This window comes from Trachurus trachurus (genome assembly GCF_905171665.1).
Source record: "Trachurus trachurus genome assembly, chromosome: 7".
NCBI lineage: Eukaryota > Metazoa > Chordata > Actinopteri > Carangiformes > Carangidae > Trachurus > Trachurus trachurus.
In genome coordinates this window covers 13,695,082-13,713,657 of record NC_139901.1, presented here as the reverse complement: position 1 = coordinate 13,713,657, position 18,576 = coordinate 13,695,082, and the positions used below count along the sequence as shown (strand labels likewise).

Below are 18,576 nucleotides of genomic sequence, written 5' to 3'. Positions count from 1 at the left end.
CTACCCTAGTACTTGACTTTATCAATCCCATAGTGTGCATCTGAATTACCAAAGACACACGTTACAAGCAGAGAAATATGTAGCATGAATGGAAAAGGAAAAATAAAAAGATCACATGAAGGCTTCATCACACTGCAGTGAAAAATGAAGCCAGAGCCCGAATCAGTTTCAAACAGAGATGACACCGAGACTGACGCACTGCGATCAAGGCGGCTTGTTTCTCGAGGGCGACCTGAGACCAAATTAAACATATACATCATGTCTGGAGAATTCAGTCACACAAAGCAGCGAGTTCAGGTGAATATGTAAATAAATGTCCTGAGATTAAAACTGTGTTGGTGTCTCTGTTTTCTACACAGCCAGTTGTCAAAAAGATGGATGCCGGCGTGCGGCGCACACACACAGGGATTTAAGATGTATGTTGTTTGTTTTTCATCATTTCTCTGGTAATTAGTAATTATGCTGCTTGTCACGGTATGTGCACGGTGCATGTGGTTGAGTCCCAGCATCGAAACGTGTGATGTTCGCTCCTCTCTGAGGGTACATCTTAGTCTTGGCACTCGCATGACAAACGTTAATTGAATGGAGCCTTAGCCTATGTGATCCAGCTGGAAGACGGTTATGTAACAGTCCCAAAGCCAGATGAGAGCTGACACAATTCAAAACAAACTATACATAGAGCATTGCATTAGTGACTCACCACGTCCTCTTATAGGTAAATAAAAAGTTAACTCCCACAAAAAAGACTGTATAAGCAGGGCCTTATGGGTATTCATTACAGAAACTTCCTAGGTCACAAAGTCCAGCAAGAGATGAGAGGTTTTTATTTTCTAAGGGGAGAGAGTGGAGGGAAGGAATCGTAGTCCTAGTCTTCCTTCCACATCGCTAAAGATAAATATGATACATGGCTGAGCACATATTGGCCGCTGCTCAGAGGTTAGAGGATGAGCGACGATAACAAGAGGAGGATAAACAAGCAGACGGAGAGAGGGATGGAAAGATGTAAGACGAGGAGAGCAGCAGCGAGCAGTGGTGTTATGTTATGTAGGCTGTACAGTAACTAGGCAGGCTGGGCTGCTGCTGCTCCCGCTGCTTTAAAAGCTGAATTGATATGCTAATTTGATTGAGAAGGTGTGTGGGTGGATATGGAGAAGGTTTTAAGCAGCGAGAGGGACAGAAAGAGAGAATGACAAGAAAAGAGTGGGAAAGAAAGGGAGAGTGGGAGTGAGAGATGTGACTGAGCGAGGGAAAAGAGACAAATGGGAAGGAGTGGGACGAGAGGCGAAACGCAGCATGGCACTGCACTTTGGGGCAAACAGAGTTTACAGTCGGTCACAGAGCAGCTGTTCTTTAGCCGTGTATTACCTACAGCGGCAACCCCTCCACCAGCACTTGGTTACATGTTGATGTGTTGCACATGCAGGATGTTTTCTTAAAAAAGAAAATCATCATGTCCATAAATTCTGACATGTTTATGTCATTAAAGTTTAATTCCAGCTCAACAATGTTGTTAATTATGTCAATGCTAAAATGCTAATATCAAGGAAAAGAGAGAAAACAAAGCCCAAGATGGCGAGAAAGAGACGATCAGACAGATTTTTGTTTTTAATTTTTTTAATTGAGTTTTTTATATTAGGACACACACGCACGCACACACACAGAGAATTAGCACACAATAAACAGAATAGATAATTACCCTGGCTGGCAGGGGATTCATAAGAAGAACTCCCAAGAGAAAATTATCAACAAATCAACAGGCAAGACAGTTTGTTTGTTGTTACAACCATAATACTAGTGGATAAATAAATGATAAATAGTAGAAATAATAATAATAGTATTAATGAGAGAAATGTAGTGACATGAAATAATAATGATATATTAAATATCTTATACAGAGAAGAGATGAAACAAAGTAATGTAAAAACCATAAGTGAAACTGCAACAACTGATGCTAATCCTGCACCTTACAACAGAGATTGTGCACAGAACTACATTAAGTGTGGAAGCTAAAAGTCCAATGAGTAATGTGCTGTACAGACACCGGACCTGAATACAGGTCTAAGTAGATGCACATCAGCTCTCAGCTTTAATGACCGAGAAATAATCATCTGACATATGTTTAGTTTAAAGCTATATATTAGTAACAGTATTATGTTATCAGTATATTTTAATGGTTTCTGGTCAGTCATGCGCTGCACTGCAGGAGAGCTAGTTGACAGCTGACGGTCGGACCAGCTCATCTGCTGCAGGACGACATGAAGTTAGTGTGAGGAGATAATTGGGACAAGCTGCCAGGGAGGGGGTGCCATCATCCTTATTGTTTTTTAACCTACTAAGTATCAGAGGATTTTTAAATAGAGATAGAGAGTTTTCTCTTTGAGGTATTTCAAGATATTATTTCAGTCAAACTAATAAACATAAATGTAAAGTTATTTTAATTACATTTTCAAGATCTTAAATCAAATGCTCACTCACTTTCATTTTGTCATAATATTCTGAAAGACGATGTAGTTATTCCCAAGACATGGCCAAATGTATGTGGACAACCTAACAAAGCGTGTGGACGTCTACTGTAAGTGCACAAGTGACACAACAATTAACCTACATATGTGTTAATTTGCATCACGGTGGAAACAGATGTGGGAGGGCGAGGGGGTGAGGTCATGAGTTAACGCCACTCTACTTCTCTGTGATTGTCAGAAACAGCCAGGACCAGAGGGCACAGCGAGGACAGTTGTCATCCAGGAACGAAGGCTCCATGTCGGAGTCCACAATGGCTGGTGTTTCCTCGACAAGCCCCAAGTGGTGGTGCTGGAGCCTGTAGCATCGGGGGCCAGAGGGCGGGCGGACAGCACTTCCAGGCAGAGCACCCTGGTCAAGGACAGGTGAGCAAAGGAAACATGTGTATCTGTCTGCAGTGGAGCTGTTGCTGTTGGCTGCTGGATCATCATTCTGTCCACAGATAAAAAAACCCAGAGATGAGCAAAAATTGTTGTACATCTTTGTGAGTGCTCATGAGTTTCATCAGCCTCTCCAGGTGCAGGTTCCTCTGCCAACAGACAATTGATTGAGAGATTGTCAGGTAAAATCAGCACAAAGCGTAGCTCTGGAGAGGAGGGATGCTGTGAAATTCCTTTTCACATGTCTGTAGAAAGTGAAACGGACACGATTGGTCATGATGGACTGTCAGAAACTGTTGATGTGAACTAAAGAGCTAAACTTGACTAAATCACAACTTACAACCCCTCTTTCTCCTGCTGCTTCTAGTTTACCAGACACACAGGTTAAATGGTAAATGGTAAATGGACTTGCACTTATATAGCGCTTTTCTAGTCACTCGGACCACTCAAAGCGCTTTACAATGTAATGGTCGCATTCACCCTTTCACACACATTCATACAGCACTGTTCGTAGACAGGCTTTGGAAGATAATCATTCACACACATTTACACAGGACAGGTGTGGGTTCAGTGTCCCCGAACCGCTCTACCACCTGAGCCACAGCCGCCCGTTAACTGACCACACATACAGACCAACAGGTGGCAGACAAATTATATCATATTATACCCCTGAGGAACATTTTGCTCATAGGTCCTTGAAAGGTTCCTCGTTCCTGGGGACTATAAGGAGTCTGTACAAACTACTTTCAGAAGCCACTAATCTGAATTTTCTACATAATACTTGTTCTAACACCAAAACTCAGGGAACAGGGCTATACTAAGTACCAAGTTTTCCCAAATTTAAAGGGTATAGCGACAACTTTTTCATCAAAAAGATTAATTTTTCAAAAATAATACATCCACAGAACGTCTAGAGGGGTGCAGAATAAAAGTATTAATTTTACTGAAAAAAAAAGGATTGTATAGAAATAATTGCTTTAGAAATTTTGACGGGTCCAAAATATATAACATCTGGTTATGTTGGCAACGTCGACATGAAATGATCTCTGCGCCAACAGCATTAGTACGTTGATGTCACATGAGGCGGAGTTCAGGGGCCAGATCGTGATAGCTCTGTGGAGAAATGGCATCGTGCTAATGCTAATGCTAATGCTACCTAACGGTCCACCGGGACTGTAAGCTCGGTCCGCTTGATTCCGCACCAATTGCCAACCTCTGGTGCGGTCCCTCTGGTGAGAACATGAACCTGGACCAACTCAGGTCTACCGGTGTACAGTATAATACGCACCCTTTTTCATTGAAAAGGGGGGTGTAAAAGGCAGGGACAGCTCTCCATTCCGAAACACCGCTGTTCCGGAACCCCCCCTGCAGCAGTACACACAACATGCTGAAGTATTCACCACTTTATTTTCCCATGATCCATTGCGTCACACCACCCCGGAAGTCGGTTGTTTACGTAGCAACAGCTAGCGGCTAACGTAGCAACCGGACATCCACAACTCTTGCGATTGGCTTTATGGTCGTTACAGGCTCCATTCATAAAATCTTTAACTTTCCTTGAGTTGTTTGTGCATCCAACAACAGCACATGTCGTACCGGAGGACATTCTATGAACTTGTAATAATAATAAAAACACTTCTAAGACAGACTGCTAGGCTAGCTCCATTCTGCTTGAAGTGAGACAGAAGTGCGCAACCGACTTGTCGGTGAATTGAGTGTCATGGCGACGCCCAGCGGCGTTCTACGGAAAGTGGTGAATAGATTAATTACTGTAAGTTGAAGAATTGGAGATCATTTTTTTCAAAGTTTTATATCAAGATGCAGAACATCTGAACAGGCCAGAGTGCCAACACTCTTATTTGGTAGAATATCTGCATTATGTTTATATTTTACATTTTTTATATTTTGTACATTGTGCCTGATAAAGGCATCCATGTCTTAAACCCAACCCCCAGCCTCAGGATTTACACATATTGCTGCACCACTTATGCTCCCAACCTCATAAAATGGCCTTGCAGTGCATGTAGTAATACTCATAACCAATCAAGGAGAGATGAGTCTGGCTGCTTATACCCCTGGGTTTTATTGAGATGCTGTGACACTGAGTGCTAACCTTGTCAAAGTCTTTCTGCTGATGTGAGGTCAGCAGCATCTGCCTCACATCAGCAGTAAAACACTTGGGTGGGATGTTTTAGCATGTCGGTTAAAAACAAAGATCACAGAGACACAGTTACCCGAGACTGATCTCCAGGTGATGCTGGAGGTAGAATTTATCCTGACATTAATGTGCAGTAGTGATCCTAAATCTAAATCTAAATTACAGACACAAGAACCCTTGGATATAATGAATATATCTTCAAATTGTTCTCTGTGGCATTACAGTGATAAGACACACTCCTTTATTTTATTAAACTTGAACCCCTCTGTCTCTTATGTAGAATTGATCACAGTTGTTAGTGACGACTTCTTTCTCCTGCTCTGTGTCTTATGTTCAGTTCCTCCTCTGCCTCCTTTAGTAATAATGACACATGTGATCATAGTAGCAAAAACACTGTAATGGAGACAACGCTCAGTGTACCGGAAGTGCTCCTTCTCTTCCCCATAGTTCTACTTCCTAGTAGATGAGGAACTCACTTAACTGCAACTGACCAGAGGTGGAAACATCATCACTCACTGAGTCAGTCACTCAGTCATGTTCCAGTGATAAATCTGACCGTACAGCTGGAAACTGAGAAGCACCAGCAGTGTAAAAATGCTCAATCTCGTCATTTCCTCCACAGCATCTGAGAACTCAAACTTTTCCTCACTACATCACCACATCATTCTGAAACGCACTGACTGAGGAACTATAATCTGTATCGCAGCCATGCTTGGTTAGCTGCTTGTATATATTTGATATATTTGCACAACCTCTCCTCCTCATCAAAAACAGGGAAAAAGAGCTGCAGTCAGAGGTATGATCCACCCGTACAGTGTCGCCCACAAACACACACACCGAACACGTTTTTTACCCGAAGCAGCTCCTGCTCGGTGGCTCACTGAAGCGCCCTGACAACTCATTAATTGAAACTGCCGCCTGTTGTTTACTTGTGCTACTGACAATGTGGTCAGAAGTGCGTTCACAACATTGATGGTAAGAAATAGTTGCAGTGATTTAACGGGCCGTGATGGGATGTTTCTGACAGCTGCTGCACAAAGAGCAGGACAAGTGACAAAACCCAAAGTATCCGGAGGAATCACATTTGTTTTCACAGTCGCTATCGATCCACGAACAAAATGCAGTGACCCACATACATCCCAGAACTCAAAAAGTAAATATAAATAGTAATATATAGTATGATATGATATTCTGTGCACATAATGTACATCCTCCAGATATATGAAGATACAGTATATGTCCTCAATCTTGGATTGAATACTGTAAGAATGTATATTTATGCATGAATGTATATGCATACTTTCAGAGTTACAAAATCATATCTATTGTCAGTTTTTCATAGATTTTGAACAGATCTTTACACTCTGAGACATTTTGACCATACTGTTTATAATGTCAACGTCTTATATAGTGAAAGATATACAGATACCTGCCTCTGATAAAAGTCTGCAGTTTAAGTAAGAGAAGACTACTGTGAGAGATTGTGAGCTGTGAAAGAGACATCCTGCTGATAATTGACTATTATAATTAACTATTTTCCCATTAATGTAGTAACTTATTATTTGTAGTATTATATGAGTTAAGACAGAGCTGAGCAGCAACCATGTGTTGACAAGGGGACTTGAAAGAGTTTCTAGTGTGTCATATATCATATCGACTACTTCATATTGGCCTGTGGTTAAGATCGTCAAATCCTAGTACTTAGTTCAATTTAATTAAATTTAGTTTACGTATATAACCACGTAAATGATCACATTTTATCACTCATGCACACAAACTCCAACCAGCAGTTTGTTCTGTTGTATAAGAACAGAGGATGTTGACAGATGAACAGAACAGAACATGTTATTTAGTTCAGTTTCTTTTCTTCTGCTTTCTATGATTGGAAATTTAAAGTTTGGACAGACAGAGATAGAGATGGTTTATTTGTGATGACATGGGACACACTGTCTTTTCTGCTGTCAGTGTCTGTAAGGTAACTACGTGGTTCAAAGCGCAATGATGATGCCTGCATGGCCTGACATTCCTCTCATTGTCAGTGTGTTTACTGTACGTAGGTATGATTAGGTGGGATGATCCCTTTAATAATTATGCAAAGGGTTTTTGCATAAAAGGATCAATCTGATCAATAAAATAGTTGTGAAAACAAGGCAGCTGACACACAGATGGTGAGAGCTGATCCTCTCCTCACCCTGTCTGAATCAGGATCTATTGTGTTTGCCACTTAAAACCAGACAGTAGCTGATGTGGCGATTATGTGGATGATTACGTTGGCGTCTTCTTATAAGAACAGTGTGCACAAACATGCAAATGCATAATCAACACAATCGTGTGCTAACCGACAATCTGTGCTCAATTACTCCATTATGGGAACGACAATAATCGCCATTATGTTCCTGATAAAGTCTCACGTCGTATTGTACGTTTAGCATTTTCGTGTTTTGATTCAAGAAGGAAGGGCTTTAGTACGATAACGGCAGCGAAGGCAGTAATTATGATGTTTTCCTCTTTTTCTTTTTTCTTCATTTGCTGAAGCCACTGAGAGCTGACAAGTCTGTCTTGCCTGTGTTCTGCCTGGTGCTTCCGACAGCAGGGGAGAAAAATCTGAAGTGCTCGCCGGCTCCATTCTCCAGAGAGTCCGCAAAGCGGAAAAAGAAAAGGCACTCGGCCCCACCTCGTGACACGCTGGCGCTCCACAGTATGCTCCCGCCGGTGGTGTATGCAAACTGTGAATGACGAATGCCGAGAGTTCTGTTCCACTGCTCACACAGGAAGCCGGTGTCTGCCAGGCAGCAATTCATAAACCCAACACGTCGATCTCCTCTCCGTTTAATGACCAATAAAGCTGCGTGAACAGACAGAGAAGGACATTATCTTTATATCACAGCTTCTTTCCTGTTGTTTGTCACTCCTTCATCCTGTGTGTGTCTTTTTTATCTCCCCAGCTCTGCAGGGTCATCCCTCCCTCAGGTGCTGGGCCTTCGCAGCAGCCTGCAGCTGAAGATGACCAACCATCAGGCTTTTGCCGTCGTCTTCCAGCTTGAGTACGTCTTCTCTGCTCCGGTTGGAAAAGAGACTATGGTAAGAGGGACACACAAAAACACAAACACACACACACATAAAGTCCTGACCCCAAACTTTACCCGGTGTTTATCCTAAAGCAGGTCCCAGCCTGAAATCTGCGTCAACTGATTGCTCCCTCTGAGGTTTTATACCGCGGAGTTCTTCACAGTAACAGATGTAGAGACACTTGAACACACACACACACACACACACACACACACACACACACACACACACACACACACACACACACACAGAGATACACACTTTCATCATCCTGCCTTTCTTCTCTCACTACCTCCTCTCACCTCTCTCTTTTCATCCTTCGAGTGGTGTGAGACTGAAGTGAGAACCAGAGAGAATGGATCTGATCCTGATGATTAAACCCTGACCCACCTTCACCTGTGATCTTCCCTGTTGAGGTTCATCTGGTTGTTCTTCATTGTTTTTGGATCTTTCTGAAACAACCTCTTCCCTCACTCTTGATATATTATTTGTCCTAAGCTGGACGTACACTGTTGGCTCGTTCATTTTTCTAGCTTGTTTGTCGTGTAGTGTACATGGGTGAGCGAGGACAGATCATCTGCTCCTGAACGGCTGCACCAAACGTTTGCTGTTTCCTCCTCATGTAAAGACCGAGATCTCAACTCACAGGACGGCACAGATTACGAAGGCAGCAGCTTACGAAGGCAGCAGCTTCTTCTGTCTTGTTAGCATTGTTGCTAAACAAACCTACAGTACCTTGAGCTGTCAGGCCAGTCTTCATTGGTGACTGTCAATATCCAGGATGTTAAACATAAACATGGGTCATTTTTACATGCAAAGATTGAGCCCCCAGGTAATAAGTTGATAATCTGACCGAACAGTGCGATACATAAATCCTAAACTTTGGTTTCACATCACGGGTGATTTACCAGAACAGTGTGAGTTGAATTAAACGACAAGGTTTCTAAAATTGTATGTCCAGCTTTAAAGCTTCAGTTGGTAACAATTATTCAGTCATATTTGCTGGAACTGTCACTATATTCTGATAGTTGGACATTAAATGGGTAATTTAGGGCAAAATCCAACTCCTCTGGCTCCACCTACAGCCTGTAATCGTATTTGCCAGAATCCACCGCGACCGACGATTCTCCTCCAATCAGGTAGAGGGAGCAGGAGGAGCGGCCAATCGCAGCTCGTACACGTCGTAGTAAGCTGACGAAAATGAAAGTAAAGTCCGCGATTTGGTCAGAAATTTCAAGACGATACACCTTCAGCTCCCTCTTTTCACTTCTGTCAACCCCCCTCCCCCTGTGTTGGGTGAGAGAGAGGCGAGATCGTTATGGAGTCTCCGGTTGCTATGGATACGGTACGTCTTCTGTGGGTGCGTTTATGGCTAATTTGCGGAGTTTACTTTCACTTTCGTCAACTTACCAACTGTAGCTTTAAGTGACCTGACCCACAGGCCCGCTGCTGTTTGTCCTCCCACCTTTTCATGATCTGGTGGCAGTGACCAAAAACTCTGCAGTATGAGGACAGAGCAGAGGGTTTCCAAATATTAAAGTCCCCTGAGGTGAGAATGTGATTTTGGGCAGTATGAATAACATGACCTGACTCATAGCCAGGCTTCAAAATGTTTCCATCCTGCTGATGGATGATGGGTAATATCACTGACTCCACAGCTTTTATTTCTTAGAAAAACGTATTGCACAGGTTTACTGTACGATCCATCCTGCCACCACTGAACACGACTCGGACAGGCACAGTTTTTCATGTCTGTTGAAATGATTTCTGGGAAATGTGGGAATTTGAATATGTGGTCTGAGGTTGCCGACGGTCACGTTCATCTCATAGTGAGATGCAACCTCTGAAGCTGAAACATAAAGCATAAAACATCAGACGCTGCAGTTCCTATACTGACCTCTAGAGTGTGGCTCAGTGAGTCAGTTCCCATAGACCCCCCATGTTTATGTAATTCGCCTGTTTGTATCATTCAGGGTGTGGCCTCGAAAAGTGACAGGTGGATGAATGTATCCGACTCAAATTCAGCTCCACATACGCCGCTCCCTCTTTGCCTATTTTTGGATTAGCTGGGAGTTAGGGGGCAGAGTCAGAAGCTGCCAACATGGCAATGGTGCCTCTTCCAGTAAACCCTTATAAGAAACCGTGTTCTCTTTAGCCGACTTTAAAGAGGAACTAAGCAGGATTTCTCCCGTGGCTATGCTACATTTTTACCTTAATTAAAAAGCTCCGGAGTAATTGTGATCGTTAACTACATGACTTGTGACTTGTTACGAGTGAGAACGGAGGCTCTCTGTCTTCCACCTGGCGTCTCACGGCTGAAAACCAACCTTGCAACATCAGTGTAGTACCTGGCCGCCGCCCCGGTGTCCCAGCTCTCGTCTCTGCACACCGCGACACAAATGTAATCTTTTGTTCATGACGGTTAAGACTACACAAACACACTCGCCATAACATCTTAAAGTTATCCACCGCTCCATTTATTGATTTTTTGCCAGCTTCGTTGTAAACATATGCACATGGACGAGAGGAGCGTAACCGAAACAGCGGAAAAGCGAGCAGACTTGCATAGTTCCCCTTTAAGGAAAAGGATCCTTTTTTCTTTCTTTAACAAAATATCTCAAGTTTCTCAAATGCAACTCTGACACAAGCAGATCAGAACACTCCTTAAATAAAATGGTCTCAAGCTGGCCAGGCTTTGATTTAAATTAGGAAATATGTCATAAAAAGAGAGAGGAAAAAAACAAGATGCTCTTCAGTTTTCAGTTCAACTCCCAACCCTCCAATCAAAGGATTCTGCAGGTTTCTTTTCATTCATATCAACGCTGTACTGACTTTGCAGCTGACAGTAGCAGATGATGGTGAACAGCGTGTAATCAGTGTTTTGGGCTGCCTGTAATTTAAAGTTGACTGAGCCATTACGCTGATTTGTTGATGCAATAGACTGAAATCACAACCAGTTTAATGGTCAGTTGTTGTTGTCTAGTGGTAATTTCTACAAGCAGGATTGAATTTAAGTTACGTATTTTTTGTGGAACTGAGACATTTTCAATAGGTTCTGGTTTGTGTGTTTTGATGTAAATGGTTTTATTAGAAGCAGAGTCAGAAGCCTTTGCTACCACGACTGGTTTGAATAAAAATATCAAGTCTCTACACAGCAAATCTTCAGCTTTATATTACCCCCCTATATGAATTACATGGACCAGCAGGCGGCACCTGTTGTAGGACCACACAGATGACACATCCTCAGGGAGGCAATTTCCAAATTCAAGCCGCGCCACTTAACAGCCGCTCATGGCATGTGGAAAACCAGAGAAAGACTGTGGTAATTATGTGTGTGGGTGAGCCTTCAGCACTAAATGCACGCCAAGGCTCGGCTCTCATTGTGTTACTGTGTACCCCTTATACAAGCAGGGGTCACCAGGTTACCAATTAAAAACAGCAGAAAAAACAACCAGCCACTCAGCCATCGGAGCGCCACACTGCATTTACATTTATGTATTAATTCACTCGTTTGTACCACGGCATTCATATCAAATATAGTATATAGGTAAATGTACAGTTTCTCTCTCTCTCTCTCTCTCTCTCTCTCTCTCTCTCTCTTTTTTTTTTTAGATGGATTAGAGTGATTAGATGGATGAGGCCTATTGACTCATTTGTTTTGGTTTTGGAGTTTTTATAGCAGAGCTTGAAACATCATCAGAGCTCAAGTGATGAATAGCTCGCCTGTCATCATCACCATCATCACCATCATCATCATCAACTAAACGCCTTTTATCTGAAGGATGCAGTAAACACTGCAGTATGCAGTAGTAGGCAGTAAACGCTTTAATGTTTGTTTGTTTCCACATTTCAGCGATGATGGTTTATGACTTTTCATCACAGAAAATGAGTTTCAGAAAAAAAACAGACTATTAGTCTCATGTCAAAGTCACAGCGATGCTATTGAATTTGTCAGGAGGAGCTGAGGCTGTTAGGAATATCTTTAACTCCGCATACATGTGATCATGAACAAAGTATCGGACCAATTTGAAACGTTTTTGACAAATTCTGACCTGGTGATGGTTTAAGACTCGAATATTAAAAGTCAAGAGATCAGTGAAGTAATTCTGTTTGAACCTGGGGGAACATGAACATGTTTGAGATCTGATGACAGGAGAGTTAATGTAGACATTTCACCCCAAATCACATCTACTGTGAGTGACTTGATGGAGGAAGGTTAGAACCGCATGTTGTACTTTTTCACTGTCTCTGCTAGTTTCATGTAGGCTTGAAATGGCTGAAAATATAACATGACAGAATCACGCTGATAAGTGATGACTACATGTTTGAGGGCATTCATTTCAGTTGTTAGTTTGGAAACGTTTTGGAAAGTTTTGAAATGAATTAGAAGAACATACAGAATGTTTACTTTTTTCCCTAACTAGTGGTATACTTTGAAATAGGGATGCCAGGACTTTTTGGTAGTTGGTACAAATACCATTGAAATTCTCCCATTCGCAATTAATCTGAAAAACAACTCATGCTGTGAAAATATTTAAAAAGCCATCAACAACCTGTTGCTGCACCTGCACCTGCTGTTATTGTTTACTGTGTTTACGTTCTTTTCTCAGTTTGATGCGACACTTGGACGCTTGCAGTCTCTTTGCAGTCCTGGTCACATCTCTAGCACTTTGGTAATCATAATAATTCGGTACGTAAATGTTTATCCTAATGACCCCCCCAGCTCTAAATGCTGATATAGTGGAAAAAAGTTGTTGATTACAAATCCAAAGTTAGGCCTCTCTAAACCCATCCGGTCTAGGCAGATGGCTATTGAGTTGTTGTGACTCTCTTCGCTCTCTGCCCCGTATGAAAAGCTCCTCGATACAACTCCTATTGGGACTTGGAGCGGCATAAATAAAACTTCACTTGACGTCCTCGTTTTTAAAGCAGCTGTGTTTGAAAACAATAAAAAGTGGCCTGTTGATGTTGTGGGGAAGGGAACGGTAAAGCCGAAGTAGTAGCTGGCAGAGGAGATTCATAAACAGGCTACAGACAATAAAACATTACATTTACAGGCAGCACACAGGTCCGGTTTATGATGTGTGTTACTGTCCTGTCTATCGGTGCCATGAAACTGAGCAAACGTGTCTCAGCCGTTGTTCAGAGCGTGATTCAGGTTTTCAGTTTTCACAGTCTTCCCTCAAAGTAAACCGTTACCCAGCTGCTGCCAAGGACGGAGGACAAATTCAGGGAATGTAGAGGGAAAGTGGACAGCTCTGCCCATCATCATATACACGCACCAAATTCCCAACTACAGTAGTAAACAGCACTTCAACCATGTTCAGATTGGACTCTGTCTAAACAGCTTGGTCTAGTGGTCCAGACCTCATCTCAGCAGCTTATGCCCAGATTTCTTCCACTTTTTCATTTGAAGCATCCAATGTCCTCTTGTGCCACCATTGTAATCAACTTTCCACTTTTCCACTTGAGAGTGTGAACATCCAAATGGGCAGACTGACATAAAGGTTGTTCTCCTGTTTTCTATTTTGGAACGTTCCTATCACACCTACCACCTCTGGTCCAAAATATTCACTCACAGGACATATCTCTAAATCTATGACACATAATTTCACTGATGCTCCAATGGAATTTTTTGCCTTTGTTGAAAAAAAAAAAAGTTCTCTAGAGTTGAACATTTCTTACAAACATTTCTTACGAACCATCATGCTAAAGTCTGTCGTCATCCCAGAATAGCAGAAGGAAAAAACTGATGTGTGGGTGACAGAAAAAAAAAGATCTCCTACCACACCACACTCTACTTCACCACCTTCGCCTTCTCCCGCACGACTGTTTGATGAGGTGAGAGATATTTAGCAGGTGGAGAGTAATTTTTGTCTGTGTGTGGGAGTGGAGTGTGTGTATGTGCGCATATGTTATTGATGAGTGTTAATCCAGAGCCTGATCTGTCTTGGGTGTTGACTGATACGGAGGTTTTGATTCACTGAAGGCTCCCGGGTGATGGGCTGACTGCTAAAACTTCAACCTCCGTGGCTTAAGGAAGAGGAGCATGATGGGAGTGTGTACAGTGTCACAGCTGGCAGCGTTGTGATGCTTTTGAGGTGTTATCGCTGTGTTTAGCTAAGGTTCAGTCTTCGGGGCAGGCAGCTGTACACTGTCGACAACACTTCACACCACTTGACACCACTTGTGAACCAAAAATGTGAAGGTTCGTGTCTGATTGCTGCCACAACCTCCGAGACGTTTCAGGCCCTTGTGATCTCTGCCAGTATTTAAACCTGCAAGAAGAAATCAATGAAGTTGCTTTGAATTGAATTTTACCACCACTCATAACTCTTTTTAGAAGAAAAAAAACAGACATTTTGGCCTTTTGACCTTGGTGTGTTTTCTAACACCCTTCAGTCAAAAACAAAACATATCAATACTTTAATCAAGCCTATTGACCTGAGAGTCTGCGTAGCCACTTCTTGTTTTGTAAGGCTATATTCTTATGTGGAATATTTTCAGATGATATAACATTTCATTAACTCCAGGTATGTGAAAATTGTGTTGGAGCAACAGAAGAAAGAGACTAGATAAGGAAGAAAAAGTAGGACTACACCGTAAATCAAAATGATACAGATACAGGAAGCAGAGTAAAGAATAGAGTGAAAAAAAAATACAGAGCAGTAGATGGTCCAGTGTTCATAAATGTGGATTAATGCAGTGTGTCACAGCTCTGGTTTAGGTGGACTCAGGAGCGTGGCTCACAGACAGTGGTGAAAGTTCAAACAGTTCACCTTTATTAAGGCTCAGCAAGCAGAGGGGCATGAGGGCAAACAGAGGGAGAGAGGTTCGGGCTCAGGTTGCCGTCAGTAACAGACACAGAGAGGAAAAGCAGAGGGAACAGGCAAAAGGTAAAATGCAAAAAAAATGCAGATGGTAAAAACACAGGTTAGTTAGTTAACGCAAATTACTTTAAACGCCACACATTTTTTGACGTGCAATTAACTCACGTACACGTAATGACGCAGCAGTAATGTGTGGATAGCAGGAAAGAAACATTCTTATTCTGTTTCAACTGACACTTCAGCTTTTTCCATCACTTCGGTTTAATGTTCTTTAGACTCTTAATATCAAGCCCTACACATCCCATTCAAAAACTCCCCTATAGAAATGTTACACATCATCTACATACATACATTCAGAAATACTCTTTTTACATACAATATGCCTTGTTTAACATTTTTGTTTGTGTCTGTATATGGGGCCCAGGAAGAGAAGCTGATGCATTACTGGCAGGTAATGGGCATCTGAATAGGGTTAAGGTTTCTGCTTTCAGCTTCCTGGCTCTTCCCAATTCCCTCATCAGCTCTTTTGAGCTGAAGTGATGGAAGAAGCTGAAGTGTCAGTTGAAACAAAATCACTATAATAAAATGAATAGTGTGTACATATAAATAATAAATAAGGAAAGGGTTCAGAGAAGAGGAATTTATAATCTGTAGGATAATACAATAGTACAGATACATGGCAATGACAATAAAATGACATGAATATTTGTATTGAGTGAGTTGTGTGGTTCTGCTGAGTAACTGCTGCTATGAATCAATAATAATAATAATTGTAAAACAAATGTCTGTGCTACTGAGCCTGGAGCTGTGGGCACAAACAGATGCCTACAGCTCTTTCTGCACCATGAGTGGACCACAGAGAGCCCTGTGTAATGGACGACTGAACCTGCTCTCCATCATTTTTCCTCCATATCCCATGGTGCTCTGCCTCTGAGCGCCACTACAGCCACTAGATGGTGCTGTGTAGCACAACATGAGGGCTGCAGAGCGTCCCCAGCTACAGACGGGGCTGTGTTTGGACGACTGCAGCCTGCTCCACTGTTGTGCTCTGCTCTGATTAAATAGAATTATGTCTTTTGATGTATTCTGAGGGGGCTAAGGTGGGTGAAGAAGAGTAAAACAGTTTTGTTGAAATCCCTCCTCTCTCAAACATGGCCACTGCAACACAGAGGCAATCACCCAATGCTCTGAGACCGCCAACACGTCTCCTCCTCTGTGCTGTGTTGGAGAGCCCGTCTGAGACAAAGACTCCGGCTGGCCTCCTTTTTTTCCTTTTTTTCTACAAAATTGCACTGCCCTCATTGCCTTTGGTTATGAGGAAAGAAAATCATGCAGTGTCGTCATTTGTCCTCCTTGGTATTTTTGATTTCAGTCATGATTGGGTCTCTGTCTCTGTCTCAGAGCCTTTAAACTTCTTTCATGCTCCTCAGCAGCAGTCACAGGGATGGAGATAACGGTTTAAATGAAGGAGGCTGGGGAGAGGAGAGGAACTGGGAATTAGTCTGATAGGCTGTTCTCAGAGACAGTTCAACTTCTCTGGCCGTGAAATACACCACGTCCATTTCCTGTCTTCCCCCTTTTCTTCTTCTTGCCTTCGTTTACTGCTTCATTCTCTTTCATTTTCTCAGTCTCTTTCCCCCCGTTCTCATCAAGGGCCCCATTGTATTACCCAGCATCCCTCTCAGCGCTCACGCCTTGAAGGGCTGCACATAGGGAGACTCTAACCCACTGTGTCCACACTTTCACATCACTGAGAAGGAAGAAACCTGAAGAAACTGTGGCGGGAAAAAGAAAAGCAGGGTGAAAGAGCGTTCAAGAGTCGTAATTAGTTTCTCCGCTCGATGCCACACTCGGTAATTACAACGCCCCAAAATATTAAGATGACGGTCGCCTTAATTCCCTGAATCTCCCACCATATTATTACTGTGATTGCTCGTTTATGCACTGTATTGATTCCTGGCATGGTACATGGTATTAATTGAAAATTATTATATGATATTACAGCGTGATTTATGAGGTGAAGTGCGCTGCCCTTCACACAACATTGATTTTTCCACAGTTGAGGAAAAGAAAACATTAACGTTTAGTATCGGTGAAGATTGTTTAGATGTAGAGATAGAGATTCCTGCCTTGTCCTCACATCAATGGATCTGAATGCGGTTTCATTTGTAACAATTAAAACTAAACATCTTACAGGGTCAGAGTTTGTTATTATGGAGACTCAGGAACTTTCAGTAGGTTCATTCATCTCAAAGCTAAACTCATTTCCTCTAACGTTTGATACTGTTTGAGATATAACTATTCCTCACATGTGATCATCATCTGATCCTAATGTGAATGCTACAATGTTTGCAGGACTCACATAATGGCAGCTGTTTCTGTATTGTTGGAGAGCCTTGCCAAAGTGACACAGTGGGAAATTGCTTTACTCCTCTGACCATTGTTTCCATTGACAGAATGGCGGAATCAGAATTACAGATATTGATACAGGTCGTGTGTCTGCAGCCATTCAAGGCTGACAGAGGAAAAAAAGGCCTGTGCATGTGTGTGTGTGTGTGTGTGTGTGTGTGTGTGTGTGTGTGTGTGTGTGTGTGTGTGTGTGTGTGTGTGTGTGTGTGTGTGTGTGTGTGTGTGTGTGTGTGTGTGTGTGTGTGTGTGTGTGTGTGTGTGTGTGTGTGCGCACTCACAATTTAAAATACAGATTCAGCACCTGACAAAAACAATTTTAACGTTAACAGATTCTCTCAAGTATCGTCATCATCATCATTAGAAGAATACCGTACTGTAGCTGGGCAATAAGATTAAAAACAATAAACAATCAAAAAGTCACAAGACGATAAAATGAAATTGTGTTCCTGCCTGGAAACCAGTCTGATATAGAGTTAAACTTAAGCTTTACAGTAGTTGTGGTTTATAAACTTTGTATGTCACTAAATGGTCTTGGCCTAAATATTAATTTCAGAAATATCCTATGTATATGAACCCCACAGGTCTCTAAGACCTGGAGCTGCTCGGTTAGTGGAGTTAAAACTAAACTGGATGAAATGGCGTTCAGTCATAATGCCGCCTCCTACTGGAACCAGCTGGAACTGATAGAGATCAAACCTACCTGAATTTTAGGTAAACTGTAGTTGAAATCACAATCGCAAGTGAAACAACATCACATCATCACTTTCTCTATTTTCAAATTCACACTGAAATCACAATCTGCCCATACAATAACAATATGGTGTTTTTTTCATATTGTGCAGCCCTATATTTTATACCTCTTGTGATAATGTGCTATATACTGTATATAAACTCGTTAAAATCAAACATTTCCAATGTGACGATTAAGTGCCAAAAATGTTAAATATGCTGTGTCACAGCAACCATCCAAGGTTTTGGTATTCATGAGTGGGTGAAGCCAAAAAATAAGACACTAAGACACTAACCCTATTTACTAGATAAGATGTTAAACAAACAAGATCATAACCCAACAAACCAGGCAGCTGTATAATTAGTTACTCTCTTGTCCATTAGCAGCGATGCAGACAGGAACCAGTCACCTCTCAGTATTCATAACAACTATTTGAACCTTTGTCGTCTCTCAGCTGCTCGACATACTTAATGATTTGAG

General features: G+C 42.1%; 1 protein-coding gene across 1 annotated transcript in view; it reads left to right on the top strand.

Moving 5' to 3' along the window:
• The window catches only part of nphp4 (nephronophthisis 4), a gene marked incomplete at its 3' end in the record, with an annotated part of 185,112 nt that overhangs the window by 59,219 nt on the left and 107,317 nt on the right, over positions 1-18,576 (top strand). The window contains exons 7-8 of the mRNA XM_083975577.1: positions 2,701-2,885; positions 8,004-8,139. Coding sequence (XP_083831703.1) covers positions 2,701-2,885; positions 8,004-8,139 — 321 coding nt within the window. The remainder of the gene's footprint in view (positions 1-2,700; positions 2,886-8,003; positions 8,140-18,576) is intronic.